General features: G+C 48.4%; 1 protein-coding gene across 9 annotated transcripts in view; it reads left to right on the top strand.

The window, feature by feature from the left end:
* The window catches only part of LOC118397907 (receptor-type tyrosine-protein phosphatase mu-like), a 344,875-nt gene that overhangs the window by 237,832 nt on the left and 87,043 nt on the right, over positions 1-20,000 (top strand). For 4 of the 9 annotated variants that reach the window (XM_052483784.1, XM_052483782.1, XM_052483781.1 and 1 more), the window contains exons 13-16: positions 2,328-2,364; positions 3,967-4,041; positions 10,072-10,207; positions 14,282-14,311. In XM_052483784.1, the coding sequence (XP_052339744.1) occupies positions 2,328-2,364; positions 3,967-4,041; positions 10,072-10,207; positions 14,282-14,311 (278 nt within the window). The remainder of the gene's footprint in view (positions 1-2,327; positions 2,365-3,966; positions 4,042-10,071; positions 10,208-14,281; positions 14,312-20,000) is intronic. The other 5 variants (XM_052483789.1, XM_052483785.1, XM_052483787.1 and 2 more) reach the window with 3 other exon arrangements.

Raw genomic sequence — 20,000 nt, 5'->3', positions numbered from 1 at the left:
CTGTCTCTCTCTCTCTCTCTCTCTCTCGGACTGTCTCTCTCTCTCTCTCTCTCTCTCTGTCTCTCTCTCTCTCTCTCGGACTCTCTCTCTCTCTCTCTCTCTCGGACTCTCTCTCTCTCTCTCTCGGACTCTCTCTCTCGGACTCTCTCTCTCTCTCGGACTGTCTCTCTCTCTCTCTCGGACTCTCTCTCTCTCTCTCTCTCTCGGACTCTCTCGGACTCTCTCTCTCTCTCTCTCTCTCGGACTCTCTCTCTCTCTCTCGGACTCTCTCTCTCTCTCTCTCTCTCGGACTCTCTCGGACTCTCTCTCTCTCTCTCTCTCGGACTCTCTCTCGGACTCTCTCTCTCTCTCTCTCTCTCTCTCTCTCTCTCTCGGACTCTCTCTCTCTCTCTCTCTCGGACTCTCTCTCTCTCTCTCTCTCGGACTCTCTCTCTCTCTCTCTCTCTCGGACTCTCTCTCTCTCTCTCTCTCTCGGACTCTCTCTCTCTCTCTCTCTCGGACTCTCTCTCTCTCTCTCTCGGACTCTCTCTCTCTCTCTCTCGGACTCTCTCTCTCTCTCTCTCTCTCGGACTCTCTCTCTCTCTCTCTCTCGGACTCTCTCTCTCTCTCTCTCTCGGACTCTCTCTCTCTCTCTCTCTCTCTCTCGGACTCTCTCGGACTCTCTCTCTCTCTCTCTCGGACTCTCTCTCTCGGACTCTCTCGGACTCTCTCTCTCTCTCTCTCGGACTCTCTCTCTCTCTCTCTCTCTCGGACTCTCTCTCTCTCTCTCTCTGGACTCTCTCTCTCTCTCTCTCGGACTCTCTCTCTCTCTCTCTCTCCGGACTCTCTCTCTCTCTCTCTCTCGGACTCTCTCTCTCTCTCTCTCTCTCTCTCTCTCTCTCTCTCTCTCTCTCTCTCTCTCGGACTCTCTCTCTCTCTCTCTCTCTCTCGGACTCTCTCTCTCTCTCTCTCGGACTCTCTCTCTCTCTCTCTCTCTCTCGGACTCTCTCTCTCTCTCTCTCTCTCGGACTCTCTCTCTCTCTCTCTCTCGGACTCTCTCTCTCTCTCTCTCTCTCGGACTCTCTCTCTCTCTCTCTCTCGGACTCTCTCTCTCTCTCTCTCTCGGACTCTCTCTCTCTCTCTCTCGGACTCTCTCTCTCTCTCTCTCTCTCGGACTCTCTCTCTCTCTCTCTCTCGGACTCTCTCTCTCTCTCTCTCTCGGACTCTCTCTCTCTCTCTCTCTCTCTCGGACTCTCTCGGACTCTCTCTCTCTCTCTCTCGGACTCTCTCTCTCGGACTCTCTCGGACTCTCTCTCTCTCTCTCTCTCGGACTCTCTCTCTCTCTCTCTCGGACTCTCTCTCTCTCTCTCTCTCTCTCGGACTCTCTCTCTCTCTCTCTCTCTCTCTCTCGGACTCTCTCTCTCTCTCTCTCTCGGACTCTCTCTCTCTCTCTCTCTCTCTGGACTCTCTCTCTCTCTCTCGGACTCTCTCTCTCTCTCTCTCTCTCTCTCTCGGACTCTCTCTCTCTCTCTCTCTCTCTCTCGGACTCTCTCTCTCTCTCGGACTCTCTCTCTCTCTCTCTCTCTCTCTCGGACTCTCTCTCTCTCTCTCTCTCTCTCTCTCTCGGACTCTCTCTCTCTCTCGGACTCTCTCTCTCTCTCTCTCTCTCTCTCGACTCTCTCTCTCTCTCTCTCTGACTCTCTCTCTCTCTCTCGCTCTCTCTCGGACTCTCTCTCTCTCTCGCTCTCTCTCGGACTCTCTCTCTCTCTCGGACTCTCTCTCTCTCTCTCGGACTCTCTTTTTCTCTCTCTCTCTCTCTCTGACTCTCTCTCTCTCTCGCTCTCTCTCGGACTCTCTCTCTCGGACACTCTCTCTGTCTATCTCTCGGACTCTCTCTCTCGGACACTCTCTCTGTCTATCTCTCTCTCTGTCTATCTCTCTCTCTGTCTATCTCTCTCTCTGTCTATCTCTCTCTCTCTCTCTGTCTATCTCTCTCTCTCTCTCTGTCTATCTCTCTCTCTCTCTCTCTGTCTATCTCTCTCTCTCTCTCTCTGTGTCTCTCTCTCTCTCTCTCTGTGTCTATCTCTCTCTCTCTCTGTCTATCTCTCTCTCTCTCTGTCTCTGTTTCCTTCTGTGTCTTTCTCTCTCTCTCTGTTTCTATGTTTTACTGCCCAGTCGGTCTTATCAGATTGGGACAACCTAAGCCTTTTTAAGAGGCAGCGGTCCCTACACAGCCCTGACAGCTAATATGTCGACTGTTTTTATTTATTATATTTGAGAACTAATGCCTCTCTTTCGCTCTCTTTTTCCCTTTCTTTCTCGTTCTCTCTTTTTTTCTCCCCTCGCAGGAGACCAAAATCGATTGTGTACGAGTGGCCACTAAAGGTAGGACTGGTGCCTGTTGGCTGAAAGTAATCTTACCACTGTTGATTGAAGTGTGTTTCCCCTCACACACACACACACACACACACACACACACACACACACACACACACACACACACACACACACACACACTGTTTTGGCTCGACCACAGGACTATAGTGCTGTACACAGCTTTTCTAATCTGCCTCTCATGCTTTTCAAAAATGAATGTTTGCTCTTTGGCCGCTCACCTTTCTCCTTCTGTCAGTTTGATGGTGTGTGCTTGTGTAAAGTGTTAACAGTCATAAGCATTGAGCTGTGTCCTATTGACAATTTCAAGCTCACGTCACTTTTAAGTAAACAACAATAGCAAATTAGGTAAAATATTCACTTAAATTGCACTTAAAAAAAAAAATAACTTAGACCTTGGAGTCAAGTATAATTGTTTGTCTTGTTTCTAAGAGAACCCCAAAATATCCACCAAAATAAATGAAGTCACTATTTCACTGTAAAGTGTGTTGTAGTTTGATATGCCGTGTATAGTGCTACTAGCCCGTAGGCCTTATGACTGAGCTAGGCTAGCTAAAAGGCACACACTCAACCTCTCACAAACCATTACCCCCCAACACAAGAAATGTCGAACAATCGTAGAAAAGGGTAAGCGTTTTGATTTGCCGCAGATGGTCAGAGTTCTCTGGCCCAGAAATGTGAAATATTAGCATATTAGCATCCAGCGGAGGTACTTACAAGCTGCGGCCTCCTCAGTTCTCTAGGCATTAGTGTGCCGCCGATCAGCAATGTAACTGTGTACAGATGGTAGATCATCTATTTTCCTTACTACATGCCGTCTCTCTCTCTTACGGTGCCAAGACTGGGCTATAATGGTATATGCTAATGAGCACTAGTTCCTGTGTTGTTTCCAATCCTTTTTAGCCACAGACGCTAAGCATGTTTGAATTTAGAATCCCCCTCTTGCCCATCATAGATTATGAAAGGACTGTTTTGATGCTTCTTTTTTTTTTGATTTCGTTATAGTTTATGGCGGTTAATCAGATTTGATTGGACCTGAGCGTTGGCGCATTAAAGTAGCATCTGCTAATAGGTTCAGCACCTCTCGGGGTACCTGCCAGTCATAGCGGTGGCAGTCAATCAGATCCCCAGAGGGGGCTGTGGTGCGGGACAAACTGCTCATACAGAAGGCCATAACCATGACAGTGAGAGAGCCTGAACTGAATATTGAGGATTTTAGTGGCTCTAGCAGAATGTTTATATTCAGTCTCATATCTCTAGAATGGCTCCCTCAGGTTTGTATGAAATTCCTGTGTTAGTTCCCTCCCTGCTGTTCACGAGTACACAACACAAACAAGTCATTAACCTTCAAGCTTCTGGGATGATTACTAATGTATGGAAACATAACCGTTACAAAACCAATGCCAAGCTTGTGAACTTTATGTACCTTTCTGTTCCTCCCTGAGAGAAGCATCTCTGTCCCTCCTACCGTTTCTCTGCTCTGTGTGATTAAGGATGTTTTCCTGTTTGCCTGAGTCTCTTGGCTTCAACCTCTTCTCCTTCTCCCTCTACGTCCTGCATGTTGGCCTGGAACAACTTGTTATTTTGCCTTAGCTGCCATAATCGTGACACAGCTCACCACTCCCTACATACGCATCGCCCCCGCGGCTGGCGACAACCAACTAACAGGTCAGACCACCACTACAACTTCCCAGCTCTCTCTCTCCTCGTGTGTGTGTGTGTGTGTGTGTGTGTGTGTGTGTGTGTGTGTGTGTGTGTCAAGATTGATGATTCATAATGTATGTCTGTTTTGTGCATTCTAATGTTTTCTAACATCTGTTTGTTACATTGTGTAGCGTGTGTCTCTTTTTAAGTCTTAACAAGATGTACCCTGCCATGTTTGAGAGACGGTCAAGGGTTAACTAGGTCACCAGATATCTTCCTCTTTGTGTTTGTACCTGCCATTCGGTCAGTATTTATCCTATTCATATCTTACAGATAGTATGACATTGGATTTGGTACCTTAAACACCTGGTTGTGTTGAAAAAACATAGAATGTGCTCATTTTCATTCAAGGCAGATGTAGGGGTTGTGAGTGGGGGGTGGGGATGGGGGGGGGGGAGATCATTACAGGCCTCTGCAGCGAGCATGAAACCGAGAAGCTGCACACTCTGGCATGCACGACAAAAGCCGTCCTGCTCAACCTGCTGTCAGAAAATTACATTAAAATATTTACCAGGCAGGCGCGGCTTCAAAGGACAGGTGACATCTTTCCTCCTTCTGTTTACACAAGAAGCCAAATGATTCTACCCAGTCACACACAGTCACACACAGTCACACACAGTCACACACAGTCACACACTGTCACACACAGTCACACACAGTCAGACACACAGTCAGACACACAGTCAGACACACAGTCAGACACACAGTCAGACACACAGTCAGACACACAGTCAGACACACAGTCAGACACACAGTCAGACACACAGTCAGACACACAGTCAGACACACACAGTCAGACACACACAGTCAGACACACACAGTCAGACACACACAGTCAGACACACACAGTCACACACACACAGTCACACACACAGTCACACACACACAGTCACACACACACAGTCACACACACACAGTCACACACACACAGTCACACACACACAGTCACACACACAGTCACACACACAGTCACACACAGTCAGAAACACACAGTCAGACACACACAGTCAGACACACACAGTCAGACACACACAGTCAGACACACACAGTCAGACACACACAGTCAGACACAGTGAAATATTTAACCATGGGCGTTGTAGGCTTGTTACAGGTCATGGGGAATGAACATTATTTTTTGAGGGGAAGAAAAGGGAACATTATGTGGATGCTGGGAAAGACATGTATGTTCAAACTTTGGACTTGAGTACAAATTGTGTTACAAATTTGCAACATAGTTTGACACTTACAATTTTCAGGTTTCCCTTAAGTTATGAAACTAAACCAACTGCTACCAGTTAAACTTCAGTTTACATTTTCTAAAAAATGAGTCAAACATCTAGTTTTAATACAACATGGACAACAACGTGTAGATAGGAGTGACCTTCCAGGGGTCGTTAAATATCAGCATTTGTTTTATTTACACTGTTCAGTCCCAGGAACATGATAAATGTACGCAGTGGAGGCCGCTGTGTGTTAACCAGCTCTTGTGGTGTTTCAGGCCCCGACGTTTACACACCCTCCCACACAGAGTTACAGAGGAACACCCTATCCCCCAAAGCACCTCGCATAGTTTGAGTTTGACATGAAACGGACTCCCTGAAAGCCCGAAAGCTTCACTCCCTTCTTCAAAGCCGGAGATATCTGCCGTTTAAACTTAAAGAGCACCAGTGTTTTATGCCTCTTGGGGCATTCAGTTTGCTTTGACCCATAAACAGAGATGTCAAGGAGAGGATTTGAAGTAGAAAAGCTTGGCGTGAAAGTAAATGGTTAGAAAGTCCAAAACAGATGGAGATGTTTTGACGTTTCCCGAACAAACTGGAGATACCAAGGGAGTCAAGCTGACCTTGACTGTTCAGTCTTTTAGCTTGGGAATATATTTGAAACTTCTGTTCACATGTGAACAACCAATGTTTTCTGTATTTTTGCCCGCAAGGTTTACCTGATAGGAGCCAGAAGTCCTCCTTACTGTTTTCCTTGAAGGCCTTTTCCTCACCACCTAAACCCCTCTATAGCGCTCTGGTTATAGATCCAGAGAGCTATATCTAGTGTTATTCACATTTATATGGCAACACTGACCAACTGAGAGACTGGCTGCCTGGTAGGTCAATGCTAATGACTGTCTGTCCCCCTCTGGACTCAACATTGAAGGTCGGCAGGTAGCCTAGCGGTTAGGTCGTTGGGTTTGAATACCTGAGCCAACAAGATGAAAAATATCTGTCTCTGAGCCCTTGACTCTAATTGCTCCAGGTTCAGTGTTGATAATGGCTGACCCTGACTGTGACACTCTCCCTCAGAGAGTCTCGGGGAGAGTTGGGATATGCAAAAAAACACGTTTCAATAGGACAAGTATAAGCACCCAACAGATTGTTATCGTCCAAGGACATGGTCAACCTTGGTATGGAACCTGGAGTCACCCTCTCTCTCCTGGGCCCTCTGTACTCCAAGCCTACCCTCTCTCTCCTGGGCCCTCTGTACTCCAAGCCTACCCTCTCTCTCCTGGGCCCTCTGTACTCCAAGCCTACCCTCTCTCTCCTGGGCCCTCTGTACTCCAAGCCTACCCTCTCTCTCCTGGGCCCTCTGTACTCCAAGCCTACCCTCTCTCTCCTGGGCCCTCTGTACTCCAAGCCTACCCTCTCTCTCCTGGGCCCTCTGTACTCCAAGCCTACCCTCTCTCTCCTGGGCCCTCTGTACTCCAAGCCTACCCTCTCTCTCCTGGGCCCTCTGTACTCCAAGCCTACCCTCTCTCCTGGGCACTCTGTACTCCAAGCCTACCCTCTCTCCTGGGCACTCTGTACTCCAAGCCTACCCTCTCTCTCCTGGGCCCTCTGTACTCCAAGCCTACCCTCTCTCTCCTGGGCCCTCTGTACTCCAAGCCTACCCTCTCTCTCCTGGGCCCTCTGTACTCCAAGCCTACCCTCTCTCTCCTGGGCCCTCTGTACTCCAAGCCTACCCTCTCTCTCCTGGGCCCTCTGTACTCCAAGCCTACCCTCTCTCCCTTCACTTCACACAGACTCACCCTTCGGAGTAAAACAAATTGTTACCGTGGAATAAGCCACCCGTTTGTTAGCCCCCCTATCCGTCACAGCGGTAACAACGATAGTGATGGATGTTGTCACCCTTTGATTGAAGTAGTGGTGGAGGCGGGGGGGAATAGATCGGGGGGGCCGGGCCTTTGATTGAAGTAGTGGTGGAGGCGGGGGGGAATAGATCGGGGGGGCCGGGCCTTTGATTGAAGTAGTGGTGGAGGCGGGGGGGAATAGATTGGGGGGGCCGGGCCTTTGATTGAAGTAGTGGTGGAGGCGGGGGGGAATAGATCGGGGGCCGGGCCTTTGATTGATTGGTGGTGGCGGGGGGGGAATAGATGGGGGCCGGGCCTTTGATTGAAGTAGTGGTGGAGGCGGGGGGAATAGATTGGGGGGCCGGGCCTTTGATTGAAGTAGTGGTGGAGGCGGGGGGGGAATAGATTGGGGGGCCGGGCCTTTGATTGAAGTAGTGGTGGAGGCGGGGGAATAGATTGGGGGGCCGGGCCTTTGATTGAAGTAGTGGTGGAGGCGGGGGAATAGATTGGGGGCCGGGCCTTTGATTGAAGTAGTGGTGGAGGCGGGGGAATAGATTGGGGGCCGGGCCTTTGATTGAAGTAGTGGTGGAGGCGGGGGAATAGATTGGGGGCCGGGCCTTTGATTGAAGTAGTGGTGGAGCGGGGGAATAGATCGGGGGCCGGGCCTTTGATTGAAGTAGTGGTGGAGGCGGGGGAATAGATCGGGGGGCCGGGCCTTTGATTGAAGTAGTGGTGGAGGCGGGGGAATAGATTGGGGGGCCGGGCCTTTGATTGAAGTAGTGGTGGAGGCGGGGGAATAGATTGGGGGGCCGGGCCTTTGATTGAAGTAGTGGTGGAGGCGGGGGAATAGATTGGGGGGCCGGGCCTTTGATTGAAGTAGTGGTGGAGGCGGGGGAATAGATTGGGGGGCCGGGCCTTTGATTGAAGTAGTGGTGGAGGCGGGGGGGAATAGATTGGGGGAGGCCTTTGATTGAAGTAGTGGTGGAGGCGGGGGAATAGATTGGGGGCCGGGCCTTTGATTGAAGTAGTGGTGGAGGCGGGGGAATAGATTGGGGGGCCGGGCCTTTGATTGAAGTAGTGGTGGAGGCGGGGGGGAATAGATTGGGGGGCCGGGCCTTTGATTGAAGTAGTGGTGGAGGCGGGGGAATAGATTGGGGGGCCGGGCCTTTGATTGAAGTAGTGGTGGAGGCGGGGGAATAGATCGGGGGGCCGGGCCTTTGATTGAAGTAGTGGTGGAGGCGGGGGAATAGATCGGGGGGCCGGGCCTTTGATTGAAGTAGTGGTGGAGGCGGGGGGAATAGATCGGGGGGCCGGGCCTTTGATTGAAGTAGTGGTGGAGGCGGGGGAATAGATTGGGGGCCGGGCCTTTGATTGAAGTAGTGGTGGAGGCGGGGGAATAGATTGGGGGTAGTGGGCCTTTGATTGAAGTAGTGGTGGAGGCGGGGGAATAGATTGGGGGCCGGGCCTTTGATTGAAGTAGTGGTGGAGGCGGGGGAATAGATTGGGGGGCCGGGCCTTTGATTGAAGTAGTGGTGGAGGCGGGGGAATAGATTGGGGGGCCGGGCCTTTGATTGAAGTAGTGGTGGAGGCGGGGGAATAGATTGGGGGGCCGGGCCTTTGATTGAAGTAGTGGTGGAGGCGGGGGAATAGATTGGGGGGCCGGGCCTTTGATTGAAGTAGTGGTGGAGGCGGGGGAATAGATTGGGGGCCGGGCCTTTGATTGAAGTAGTGGTGGAGGCGGGGGAATAGATTGGGGGCCGGGCCTTTGATTGAAGTAGTGGTGGAGGCGGGGGAATTGAACGACGTGTCCTGACTATTTTTCATCCCAAAACTCATTTAGTGTGAGGAAATGGATAGTTCATCAGGCCGCGGGTTGACGTTCCATCACATTATACAGTAAACTGGCGAGCAGGAGGCTCTCCCTCTCTCCTCTACCTCGGTCTGTCCTGCTCTCCCCCTTTCATCTCTCCAACTCTCTCTCTCCTCTTGTTTGTTTCTCTCTCCTTCTCCATCTCTCCCTTCCTCAGAGGGGAAGGTCCCAGTACTAGTGAAACAGTGGCTCTTCTGCGACGCTGCGAGGGGCCTGGTTATCTCATTGGAACAGATTTGAAATGTCTTGGCCCTCGGTGTGATCACCCGTCACTGCCTGCTTTGGGAATAAATTGCTCCCTAGTATTCCCCCTTATTTCGTGTTTGTGTGCTGCCGCTCACCACACTACAGAACATGACCCAGATTTGAATATCCAAACGCAACAGAGGCAACGTGCTCGAGCTTTGTCTCGCCCGAAGACAATGGGTGTGTAAAAAGGGACAGTTAATGAGTTTATCTGGAACTCTCAGGTGCAGGAGCTGAGGCGAGGGCATATTACTGCTTCATATAAGGATTGGGTGGAGGGATGGAGGGAAAGAAAGTAGTGCGTAAACACATAATGCCAGGAGGGAGGCTGGAGGACAGACGAGGGAAAGGGAAAGCACGGCTGAAGTGGAGAGCAGCTGTGGAAGCCAGAGAGAACATGCAGCTGTGAACTTCACCGTCGTCAGTCAAAAATCAGTTTCATCACATGGAATTTAATGTAACATGGATAGAGGCCTGCTTAGCATCGTATGAACTGTCACACAGTAAGGCATCAGTATTCCAAGGTTGCTCTGGAGTTTTCCAACTCCTAACCACAGAGTTAGACCACCCGGTAGACTTGAAGACAGCGTTGTCATAATGAACTATAACAACAGTGTAGGAATTCCCCTTCTCATTTAAAACCTTTCCCTCAGGTCTTACATCGTCACCACTTCACTGGTAACGGGTGTTGTCTTAACCCTGCATGAGTCCTTGATGAGAAAGAAGTGAATGACGTGACAACCCTAATGATGATGATGATGACATGGGTCCAAAAATGGCCGCCCGGTGACGGTTGTAACCCATTGTCTTTGACCACCAGGGGCTGCGACCAGGAAGCCTGACGCGGTGGAGCCGGAGAAGCAGACGGACCACACGGTGAAGATCGCCGGGGTCATCGCTGGTATACTCCTCTTCGTCATAATCTTCCTCGGCGTGGTGCTGGTCATGAAGAAAAGGTCAGACTCCCAAACTGTCTTTGTACTGTCACCTGTATGGTACAGATGCAGCCACTAAAAATACTATTTCCACGATCTGTGTCATTTCTGTACAGACAATTTGTGTGTGCAATTAGTGTACAACTTTTTAGAGTCTGCAATTGTATACTATGTGTTGCTGTCTACATTAGAGCCCTTTGTCAACACATCAAGAGTTGGTGTATTGAAAGAAGGTTTGAATGTTTCCATGCTCCCTGAGGTGCAGCGTTACCCTGTAGATTAACAGGAGACGTGTGTGTGCATCGTGTAATTACATGAAAGGCCAAATCAAATGAATTCCCTCTGATTGTCCCTTCACCTTCAAAACCCCCTGCATCGTCAACGTCAAGGCTAAATTGTTTATTTCATGACACTGATAAGCACCATGTAAAACTGTTTAATGGCACTGCTATACGGTATGCATTGAAATATTCATACCCCCCCCCCCATGCACTAAAACAAATGCCACTGTATTAATGACCTCGGTAATGGGAATAGGAAAATATTTCAGGGGCTTATCTTGTGGCAGGAAAAACTAGCAAAGATAAGAGGGAAAAAAATGTATGAAAGCACTATTTGTTTTCAAAGAGCCAGAGATGCCTGTGGCTGTGTAGCTGCAGGCTAGTTTACATTAGCCCTAGTCCAATGCAAGAGGGGGAAGAGGGAGAGGGGGAAGAGGGAGAGGGGGAGGGAAGAGGGAGAGGTGGGGGGGGCAGGTACTACACAGCAGCCCCAGGAACTGAGGCTAAGCAGATACAAATGGATGCTGACAGCAGATAGACTAACGGATGCTGAGCAGATAGACTAACGGATGCTGAGCAGATAGACTAACGGATGCTGAGCAGATAGACTAACGGATGCTGAGCAGATAGACTAACGGATGCTGAGCAGATAGACTAACGGATGCTGAGCAGATAGACTAACGGATGCTGAGCAGATAGACTAACGGATGCTGAGCAGATAGACTAACGGATGCTGAGCAGATAGACAAACTTCCTCTACACGCACGGGTGTAGCGCAATGGGAGTTTCGGCAGATGTCTCTGGGGTATGAGCTCTACCCTGCTCTCAGTATCTAGAGCCCTCAAACTTTACTCCTCATCTAATCAGGGACTGATTTAGACCTGGGACACCTGGTGGGTGCAATAAATTATCAGGTAGAACAGGAAACCAGCAGGCTTGAAAGTTGTAATAGTAGAATGCACAAGGTGCAATTTCTAAATTGGGTAGTGAATCATTAGTTCCTCTTGTCATGTCAGTCATTACATACTGTAGAGAGATATTTATAACAGAAATGTCCAGATCAGCTAGCTCATGTCAGCTCGTGTTTTTTTAGCCTCTAGATTTTGTTGTAATGTTTGAGTCACTCAAATATCACATGAATACACATTATACATGGCAAAATGTATTTTTATTGCACTAAAATAAAACTGGGGAGGGCGCACAGGATGTTCCCCAATGCTGGAATGGGGGCCTGAGTGAAAACATTTCTGAACCCCTGATCTGAAGGGTCGTAAAGTGGTTTCATACTGTACAGTTGTCAGTATAACTATTGTTCTGTATTTCAATCCAATGACTCTTCATTAAATCATGATGACCTTCATGATTTATTAACTGTTTTTTATTTCAGTCATTCAGGGAATCAGGGACCAAACCCCACTTCAGCAACGGTTTAGTCGTGTCTTTGATGGGCACACAGTGTATGTGTAAGAAAATGTAGAGGCTTGTGTCTCAGAGTAATAACTAGTGTCAACATTCATGTTGTTTTTGTTATTACTGCCCAATGTTGTAGTTTGTTGTTGGATTGTCAAACAGTACATGTGTAAGAGAAAGGAGAGGAATACGTTTATGAAGATTAAAGCCACCTCTGTTGTACAAACATGTTATTCCAGCCAGTTCCTGATAAACTTGCTCTCTAAACACCGCTCCAATGAGCTTCCTCCCCTGTCCTCTTCTTGCACTCGCCCACTCTCCAATAACACTACAGCCCACGTATCATCTCAATAACAACCTATCACCTTCACTGAGGCGCAGGCTGGCATTTATTGTCGTGGCCTGGAGGCAACTCTGCAGAATGGTCACTAGCTGGCACAGCCATCATAAAATATGATTTGAAGCCTAACCTTAACCATACTGCTAACCCTTATACCTAACCATAACCTGAAATTAAAACCAAAAAGCTAATATTTGTTTTCCTACATTTTTAAGATATTGCCAATTTTGACTTTGCAGCTGGCCCATCTAGCGGAAATCGCTCAGTTCTGCCTCCAGGGCAAGACTCATGACAATAAACGTCAACCTGCCACTAATGCACTATGTTACCCACAATTCTCTCCTGCAACACCTGCACACCTGACTTGCCAATCAACAGGTCACTCCGCACACCCACTGTAACTGAATGTTGTAACTCTGTGGGCCCTCACCCTCTACCCCTCCACGCATGATGTTGTACCTCCAAGCAACCACCTTGCCCTCACCCTCTACCCCTCCACGCATGATGTTGTACCTCCAAGCAACCACCTTGCCCTCACCCTCTACCCCTCCACGCATGATGTTGTACCTCCAAGCAACCACCTTGCCCTCACCCTCTACCCCTCCACGCATGATGTTGTACCTCCAAGCAACCACCTTGCCCTCACCCTCTACCCCTCCACGCATGATGTTGTACCTCCAAGCAACCACCTTGCCCTCACCCTCTACCCCTCCACACATGATGTTGTACCTCCAAGCAACCACCTTGCCCTCACCCTCTACCCCTCCACACATGATGTTGTACCTCCAAGCAACCACCTTGCCCTCACCCTCTAGCCCTCCACGCATGATGGTGTACCTCCAAGCAACCACCTTGCCCTCACCCTCTAGCCCTCCACGCATGATGTTGTACCTCCAAGCAACCACCTTGCCCTCACCCTCTAGCCCTCCACGCATGATGTTGTACCTCCAAGCAACCACCTTGCCCTCACCCTCTAGCCCTCCACGCATGATGGTGTACCTCCAAGCAACCACCTTGCCCTCACCCTCTAGCCCTCCACGCATGATGTTGTACCTCCAAGCAACCACCTTGCCCTCACCCTCTACCCCTCCACACATGATGTTGTACCTCCAAGCAACCGCCTTGCCCTCACCCTCTAGCCCTCCACGCATGATGTTGTACCTCCAAGCAACCACCTTGCCCTCACCCTCTAGCCCTCCACGCATGATGGTGTACCTCCAAGCAACCACCTTGCCCTCACCCTCTAGCCCTCCACGCATGATGTTGTACCTCCAAGCAACCACCTTGCCCTCACCCTCTAGCCCTCCACGCATGATGTTGTACCTCCAAGCAACCACCTTGCCCTCACCCTCTAGCCCTCCACGCATGATGGTGTACCTCCAAGCAACCACCTTGCCCTCACCCTCTAGCCCTCCACGCATGATGTTGTACCTCCAAGCAACCACCTTGCCCTCACCCTCTACCCCTCCACACATGATGTTGTACCTCCAAGCAACCGCCTTGCCCTCACCCTCTAGCCCTCCACGCATGATGTTGTACCTCCAAGCAACCACCTTGCCCTCACCCTCTAGCCCTCCACGCATGATGTTGTACCTCCAAGCAACCGCCTTGCCCTCACCCTCTAGCCCTCCACGCATGATGTTGTACCTCCAAACAACCGCCTTGCCCTCACCCTCTAGCCCTCCACGCATGATGTTGTACCTCCAAACAACCACCTTGCCCTCACCCTCTACCCCTCCACGCATGATGTTGTACCTCCAAACAACCACCTTGCCCTCACCCTCTAGCCCTCCACGCATGATGTTGTACCTCCAAACAACCACCTTGCCCTCACCCTCTAGCCCTCCACGCATGATGTTGTACCTCCAAGCAACCGCCTTGCCCACAGTCGTACTTGTAAAAAAACGTCACTTTTATGACTCCATATCGTGTTTTTTTGCGGGGGTTTCATTTCTATATATTTTTCTCCAGTACATTAATATTTTTCCTTTTCCTTTCCTTCCATTCCATTTCCCCTCCTGTCCCCCACCACTGCTTATATCCTACCACCACCCCACTGGGCAGAAGAACCTATCACTCCTACACTTACTACCTGTAAGTAACCCACTTTGTGACTGAAAACGCTTAGTGCCATGCTTTCTCGATCTGCGACCACCGCTTTTATTTACCATGCATGAAACATCTTGGTGACTTTTTCTCCTTTCAAACTGCCAGCCGGGGCTTAATTGGTCTAACATTGGCTAGCAGTTAACATCTAGCAGCTAATGGCTAGCAGCTGATGTAAGCTAACGGCTAGCAGCTAATGTAAGCTAATGGCTAATCTACTCACCTCAAGATCCAATTTGAAGTCCAATTGCCAATATCAAAGTGGAATTTGACCAGATCATTTATAAATAATGGGTAACATATATAATTGGTCTAAATTAATTGAAAAACTGACATTCAAATGAGGCAAAATGCTTCTTTCTAAATTGTGACCACGTTCCAGCCAATGCTGTAGTTTGAAAGGGGACCTTGATCAGTGACTACTATTATAAAACAGTTAGAAAACCTATAGATGTAGATACTACTATATTTGTCCATAAACATAAAAAATGGAGAACTCCGTTTTCTCCTTGTATTGTGCTTTCTAGAGTATTTTGTGCTTTATTGACTAAGAGGGAAACTGTGTTCTCTGTAACCCGAGTAGCATTGCTCCATTGGAATGGCCAACTAACCCGTCCCATTTTCAGAATAGCTGCGCAGGCGTGAGACAATGAGGGGGTCAGTTTTGTGTCCAACTCGCCTCTTGGCCTAACCCTGTTCCAGAATCCACCTCAACAGGTCAACTCCCATGATCCTCTCTGTCCGTGGTCATGTCGGTGCTGCTCATTTTCCCATTTCTTCTCCATGTTTTAGATCAGTTGTTTTTGCAAGGCACTGTTGACACCATGTAAATTCAACATCTGTACCCTGGTACGGTGGTGCTAAAAGCCTACTGTGATGGTGACGGCAGCTTTGTGTATGATGCTATGCACTCTGTGTATGATGCTATGCACTCTGTGTATGATGCTATGCACTCTGTGTATGATGCTATGCACTCTGTGTATGATGCTATGCACTCTGTGTATGATGCTATGCACTCTGTGTATGATGCTATGCACTCTGTGTATGATGCTATGCACTCTGTGTATGATGCTATGCACTCTGTGTATGATGCTATGCACTCTGTGTATGATGGCTATGCACTCTGTGTATGATGGCGATGCACTCTGTGTATGATGCGATGCACTCTGTGAATGATGCGATGCACTCTGTGAATGATGCCTTGGGTCAACTATGTCAGTTGGTTTACTATTTCCAACTCTGTTGATTGTTCAGTTCATTTGCTTTGATTGAAAACACGCAACAAATCAACAAATCAACAAATGATGTGATTCCGGGAAGAAACAGTTATTTGAGAGACAAAAAGGATGGCATTCATGAAGGAATGTGAGCTGGCTTCAGTGTGACCTGCTTGTTTTCAATAGAGGGGTGAAATCTCCGCAGAAGAACCCCTGGCTTGGATTTGAATAAGAGCCTGCTAAATGTCCATAGGGAGAGAACACACACAGTGCCTTTGGAAAGTATTCAGACCCCTTGACTTTTTCCACATTTTGTTACTTTACAGCCTTGTTCTAAAATGAAGAAGAAACAACTCAGCAATCGACACATAATGACAGTAAATAACAGGTTTTATACATTTTTGCTCATTTATTAGAAATAAAAAAACTTACTTATTTACATAAGTATTCAGACTCTTTCCTATGAGACTCGAAATTGAGGTCAGGTGCATCCTGTTTCCATTGATCATCCATGAGATGTCTCTACAACTTGATTTGAGTCCACCTGTGGTAAATTAAATTGATGGACATGATTTGGAAAGCCCGACACCTAAGGTCCCACTGTTGACAGTGAAAGTCAGAGCAGAAACCAAGCCATGAGATCGAAGAAATTGTCCGTAGAGCTCCGAGACAGGATTATGTCGTGGCACAAATCTGGGGAAGGGTACCAAAACATTTCTGCAGCATTGAAGGTCCTCAAGAACACAGTGGCCTCCATCATTCTTAAACGGAATAAGTTTGAAACCACCAAGACTCTTCCTAGAGCTGGCCGCAGGGCCAAACTGAGCAATTGGGGGAGAAAGGGCTTTGTTCAGGGAGGTGACCAAGAACCCGATAGTCACTCTGTCAGAGCTCCAGAGTTCCTCTGTGGAGATGGGAGAACCTTCCAGAATGACAACCATCTCTGCAGCACTCCACCAATCAGGCCGTGTGGTAGAGTGGCCACACGGAAGCCATTCCTCGGTAAAAGGCAGATGACTGCCCGCTTGGAATTTGCCAAAAGACACCTTAAGACTTTGACCATGAGAAACAAGATTCTCTGGTCAGATGAAACCAAGTTTGAACTCTTAGGCGTCCAGTCTGGAGGAAACCTTGCACCATCCCTACGGTGAATCATGGTGGTGGCAGCATCATGCTACAAGGATGTTTTTCAGGGAATGGGAGACTAGTCAGGATCGAGGCAAAGATGAACTCCAGAGCATTTCTGACCTCCGACTGTGGCAAACGTTCACCTTCTAACAGGACGAAGAATCTAAGCACACAGCCAAGACAATGCAGGAGTGGCTTTGGGACAAGTCTCAATGTCCTTGAGTGGCCCAGCCAGAGCCCGGAATTGAACCCAATAGAACATCTCTGAAGAGACCTGAAAATAGCTGTGCAGCAACGCTCCCCATCCAACCTGACAGAGCTTGAGAGGATCTGAGAAGAATGGGAGAAACTCCCCAAATACAGGTGTGCCAAGCTTGAAGCATCATACCCAAGAAGACTCAAGGCTGTAATCGCTGCCAAAGGTGCTTCAACAAAGTACTGAGTAAAGGGTCTGAATACTTATGTAAAAGTGATATTTCATTTTTTTTAACAGAACAATTAAGATTGTGTAGATTGATAAGAGAAAAAAACCAAGAGTAAGACCTAACAAAGAAGTGTAAAAAGTAAAGGGGTCTGAATACTTTACAAAGGCACTGTACATCCCAGATATGATGACATTTTATATTTTTCTATTCTAGTTATATCCCCCCCCCCTCCCCTCTATATTTGGAGCTTGTTGCTTGGATTTCTAAAGGAGATTTTTCTTGGTGACTTCCAGAAAATGCTGTTTGGTTTGTTATTAACTGTCCCTTAGAGGGATGAGTGGGATTCTTAGAGAAAGATGTGGTGCTCTGTGACTTTTGTGGAATCTGACTTTTCTCTTTCTACTTTCTGTCCCTCGTGTTCTCTCACTTCCTCCCCTTATCTATTTCTCTCCCTATATCTGGTTCTCTAAACTCCTCTCATGCTCTTCCCCTCTCTCTCCGTCTTCCTCCCTCTCCCCTCTCTCTCTCCTTGGCCGTTTAAGGAGGAGTAATATGGTAAACGGTGTGAGATTATGCCTCTCCGTTCGCGTCAGGGCCGCCTAGCCAAGCTCATGTTTAACAGTGAGTCGCTTGCCACTCGCCTCAAATTGAGCAGTCACACGCACCCGGCGCTCTAATGAAATATTGAATGCAGTTTGTCTTTGATCCAACGCGCCATGTGCCAATTATAGCAGAGAGGGCAGAACAGGTGGAGGCAGGGGAGAAGGAAAGAGAACAAGAGGTCTCTGAGGAGAGATAGATGGAGGCAATTCACCATTACCTACCAAGCCCTCCTCCTTCCCTGTATCTGTGCAGTATATAAAGTTGTACTCCATTTTATACTCGCTAACTCCAAAGGTAGGCCAAGGTCTGTCCAGTTTTTAAATTAGCATTACTAATGGTCCATTTCTCCATTGGGATACATTGAAGTGAAACAGATCAGATAGTAATCTGTACAGTCTATGATACTCTGGACTGCTATGAGGTAGAAGTGTTGTATTAGATTGGGTAAGAGCTATAAGGTAAAGAGCACTACGGTCTCCTATAGCCTGAAGGCCTCTCAAGTTCTACATCCCAGCTGAGCTAAATGCTGAGTTTAGGCTTCCCAAATGTCACCCAATTCCCTATATAGTGCACAACGTTTAGTAAAACATTGTGCGCTAAATATGTGACTAGGGTGTCATTTGGGATGCAACCTGGCTGCGTGACTAATGCAGAACCGCCAAGATCCCTCCATTATTTCCCTGGAAGCCTTGTCTGAAGGCATGGTAAAACATCTTGATAAAACAAGAGGAGTAACTGCCTAGGATGAAGGATGAGCTGAGTGGGACGCTTCCTCTCCATCTTCCCTCCCCGGCACTTCTTTCTTTCTTTCTTTCTTTCTCGCACACTCCTATACGCACGCGCACACACGCACGCGCACACACGCACGCGCACACACGCACGCGCACACGCACGCACACACGCACACACACACACGCACACACACACACACACACACACACACACACACACACACACACACACACACACACACACACTGAGAGACAGAATGTGTAAGCACTTCCAAGGGAATCCAGAGAGGGCCCATTTTTAATACTGTAAGCTTAAAGCAGCCAGGTGGGGCACTGCCCGCCGTGTGAACAAAACCTTAATTAAATCCTACAAGGAAGGTTTCATGCAGAACAAGAATCAAATTAATTACAACAATGGAATGCGCAGTTGTCTGGCTGACAGGCACTGTCATTCCCGAAAAAGAGCAGGGAATTTGGAGAAAGGAGGAGGTGGTGGTAAGAGGGAAGACCAGAAGACCATTTGGCCCGTCTGTTGGGAGACTCGACAAGGTTGTCCTTTAACTCCCTTTGTTATTAGGGTAACAGGTCATTATTGAACGTTAGCCTTTAGCACCCAGCCAGCACGCGCCGCGAATAAGCCGTCCTCTCTGATGCTTGTTACATGAGAGGTGGCAGCACTTGCACGCCGCGGCCCTAATAAAGGTGTACACACACACACACACGCACTCGTAGCCCTGTTTGTGTGCTAATGGTCCGCGTACACAGACACTGTCTTCACCTCAGCACAGTTTACATTCGCGTCACCCTGCGATACGTTAATGGCACTAGTCTCCCGCTTCTCATTCGATTAGCATACATAACCCCTAAAGTGCAGGTGTCTCATGAACGGCGTGGTAAGTAATGTTGCCAAACCTCCTAAGCAGCCCATTGGAGTATGTGATGTGATTATAAAATAGCATCTAAGTGCTGTTCTGTGTTCAGGTTCTCAATAGAACCTTCACGTTATCTGATCTGACTAGAGGAACTGGAGTAGGATGGAAAATGGGGACTCGTTGTTTGCCTGTTAAAGCCACTGTTTTCCCACGGTCTTAATGAAATGGGTGACTGTTTACAGTTTGATGGTATCAGCAGCCAGTTACTACACCCAACTGCCATTGTATCAGGGGTCGAGGGTCGTTCAGTTGGGTCGTTGTGGAGCAGGCTTTTGTGTTGTGGCTCCGGGGCTAATGAAGGCCCGATGTCACACGGGCTCTTTCTCTTGGGAATAAAGGATGTGCCGCCAACACTTGTGACCCTCAGGGTTTAAACCCTGGTAAACGGTGTCGTGGGTGATTGGAACATTTCTAAGAGCTCCAGGTCTTAATTCAGCTCTGCCTCCAGAGTCAATTCAGACTAGATTCATTTGGTTTGGGAGCCCAAAAAAGCTCTTCTCTTTGTGTCGTTGATTTGATCAGGGGTGTTACTGGATCAGCCTCTTGTCTGATGTCGCCATTATAAGTGGAAGTCAAAGTGCAGATCCAAGTACAAGTAAGAAATTACTGCTCACGCCACGAACATAAAGCCTTTGATTCGG

Source organism: Oncorhynchus keta, chromosome 28 (genome assembly GCF_023373465.1).
Source record: "Oncorhynchus keta strain PuntledgeMale-10-30-2019 chromosome 28, Oket_V2, whole genome shotgun sequence".
Lineage (NCBI taxonomy): Eukaryota > Metazoa > Chordata > Actinopteri > Salmoniformes > Salmonidae > Oncorhynchus > Oncorhynchus keta.
The sequence above is the reverse complement of the archived record's forward strand: the minus strand, read 5'-3'. Positions and strand labels throughout refer to the sequence as shown.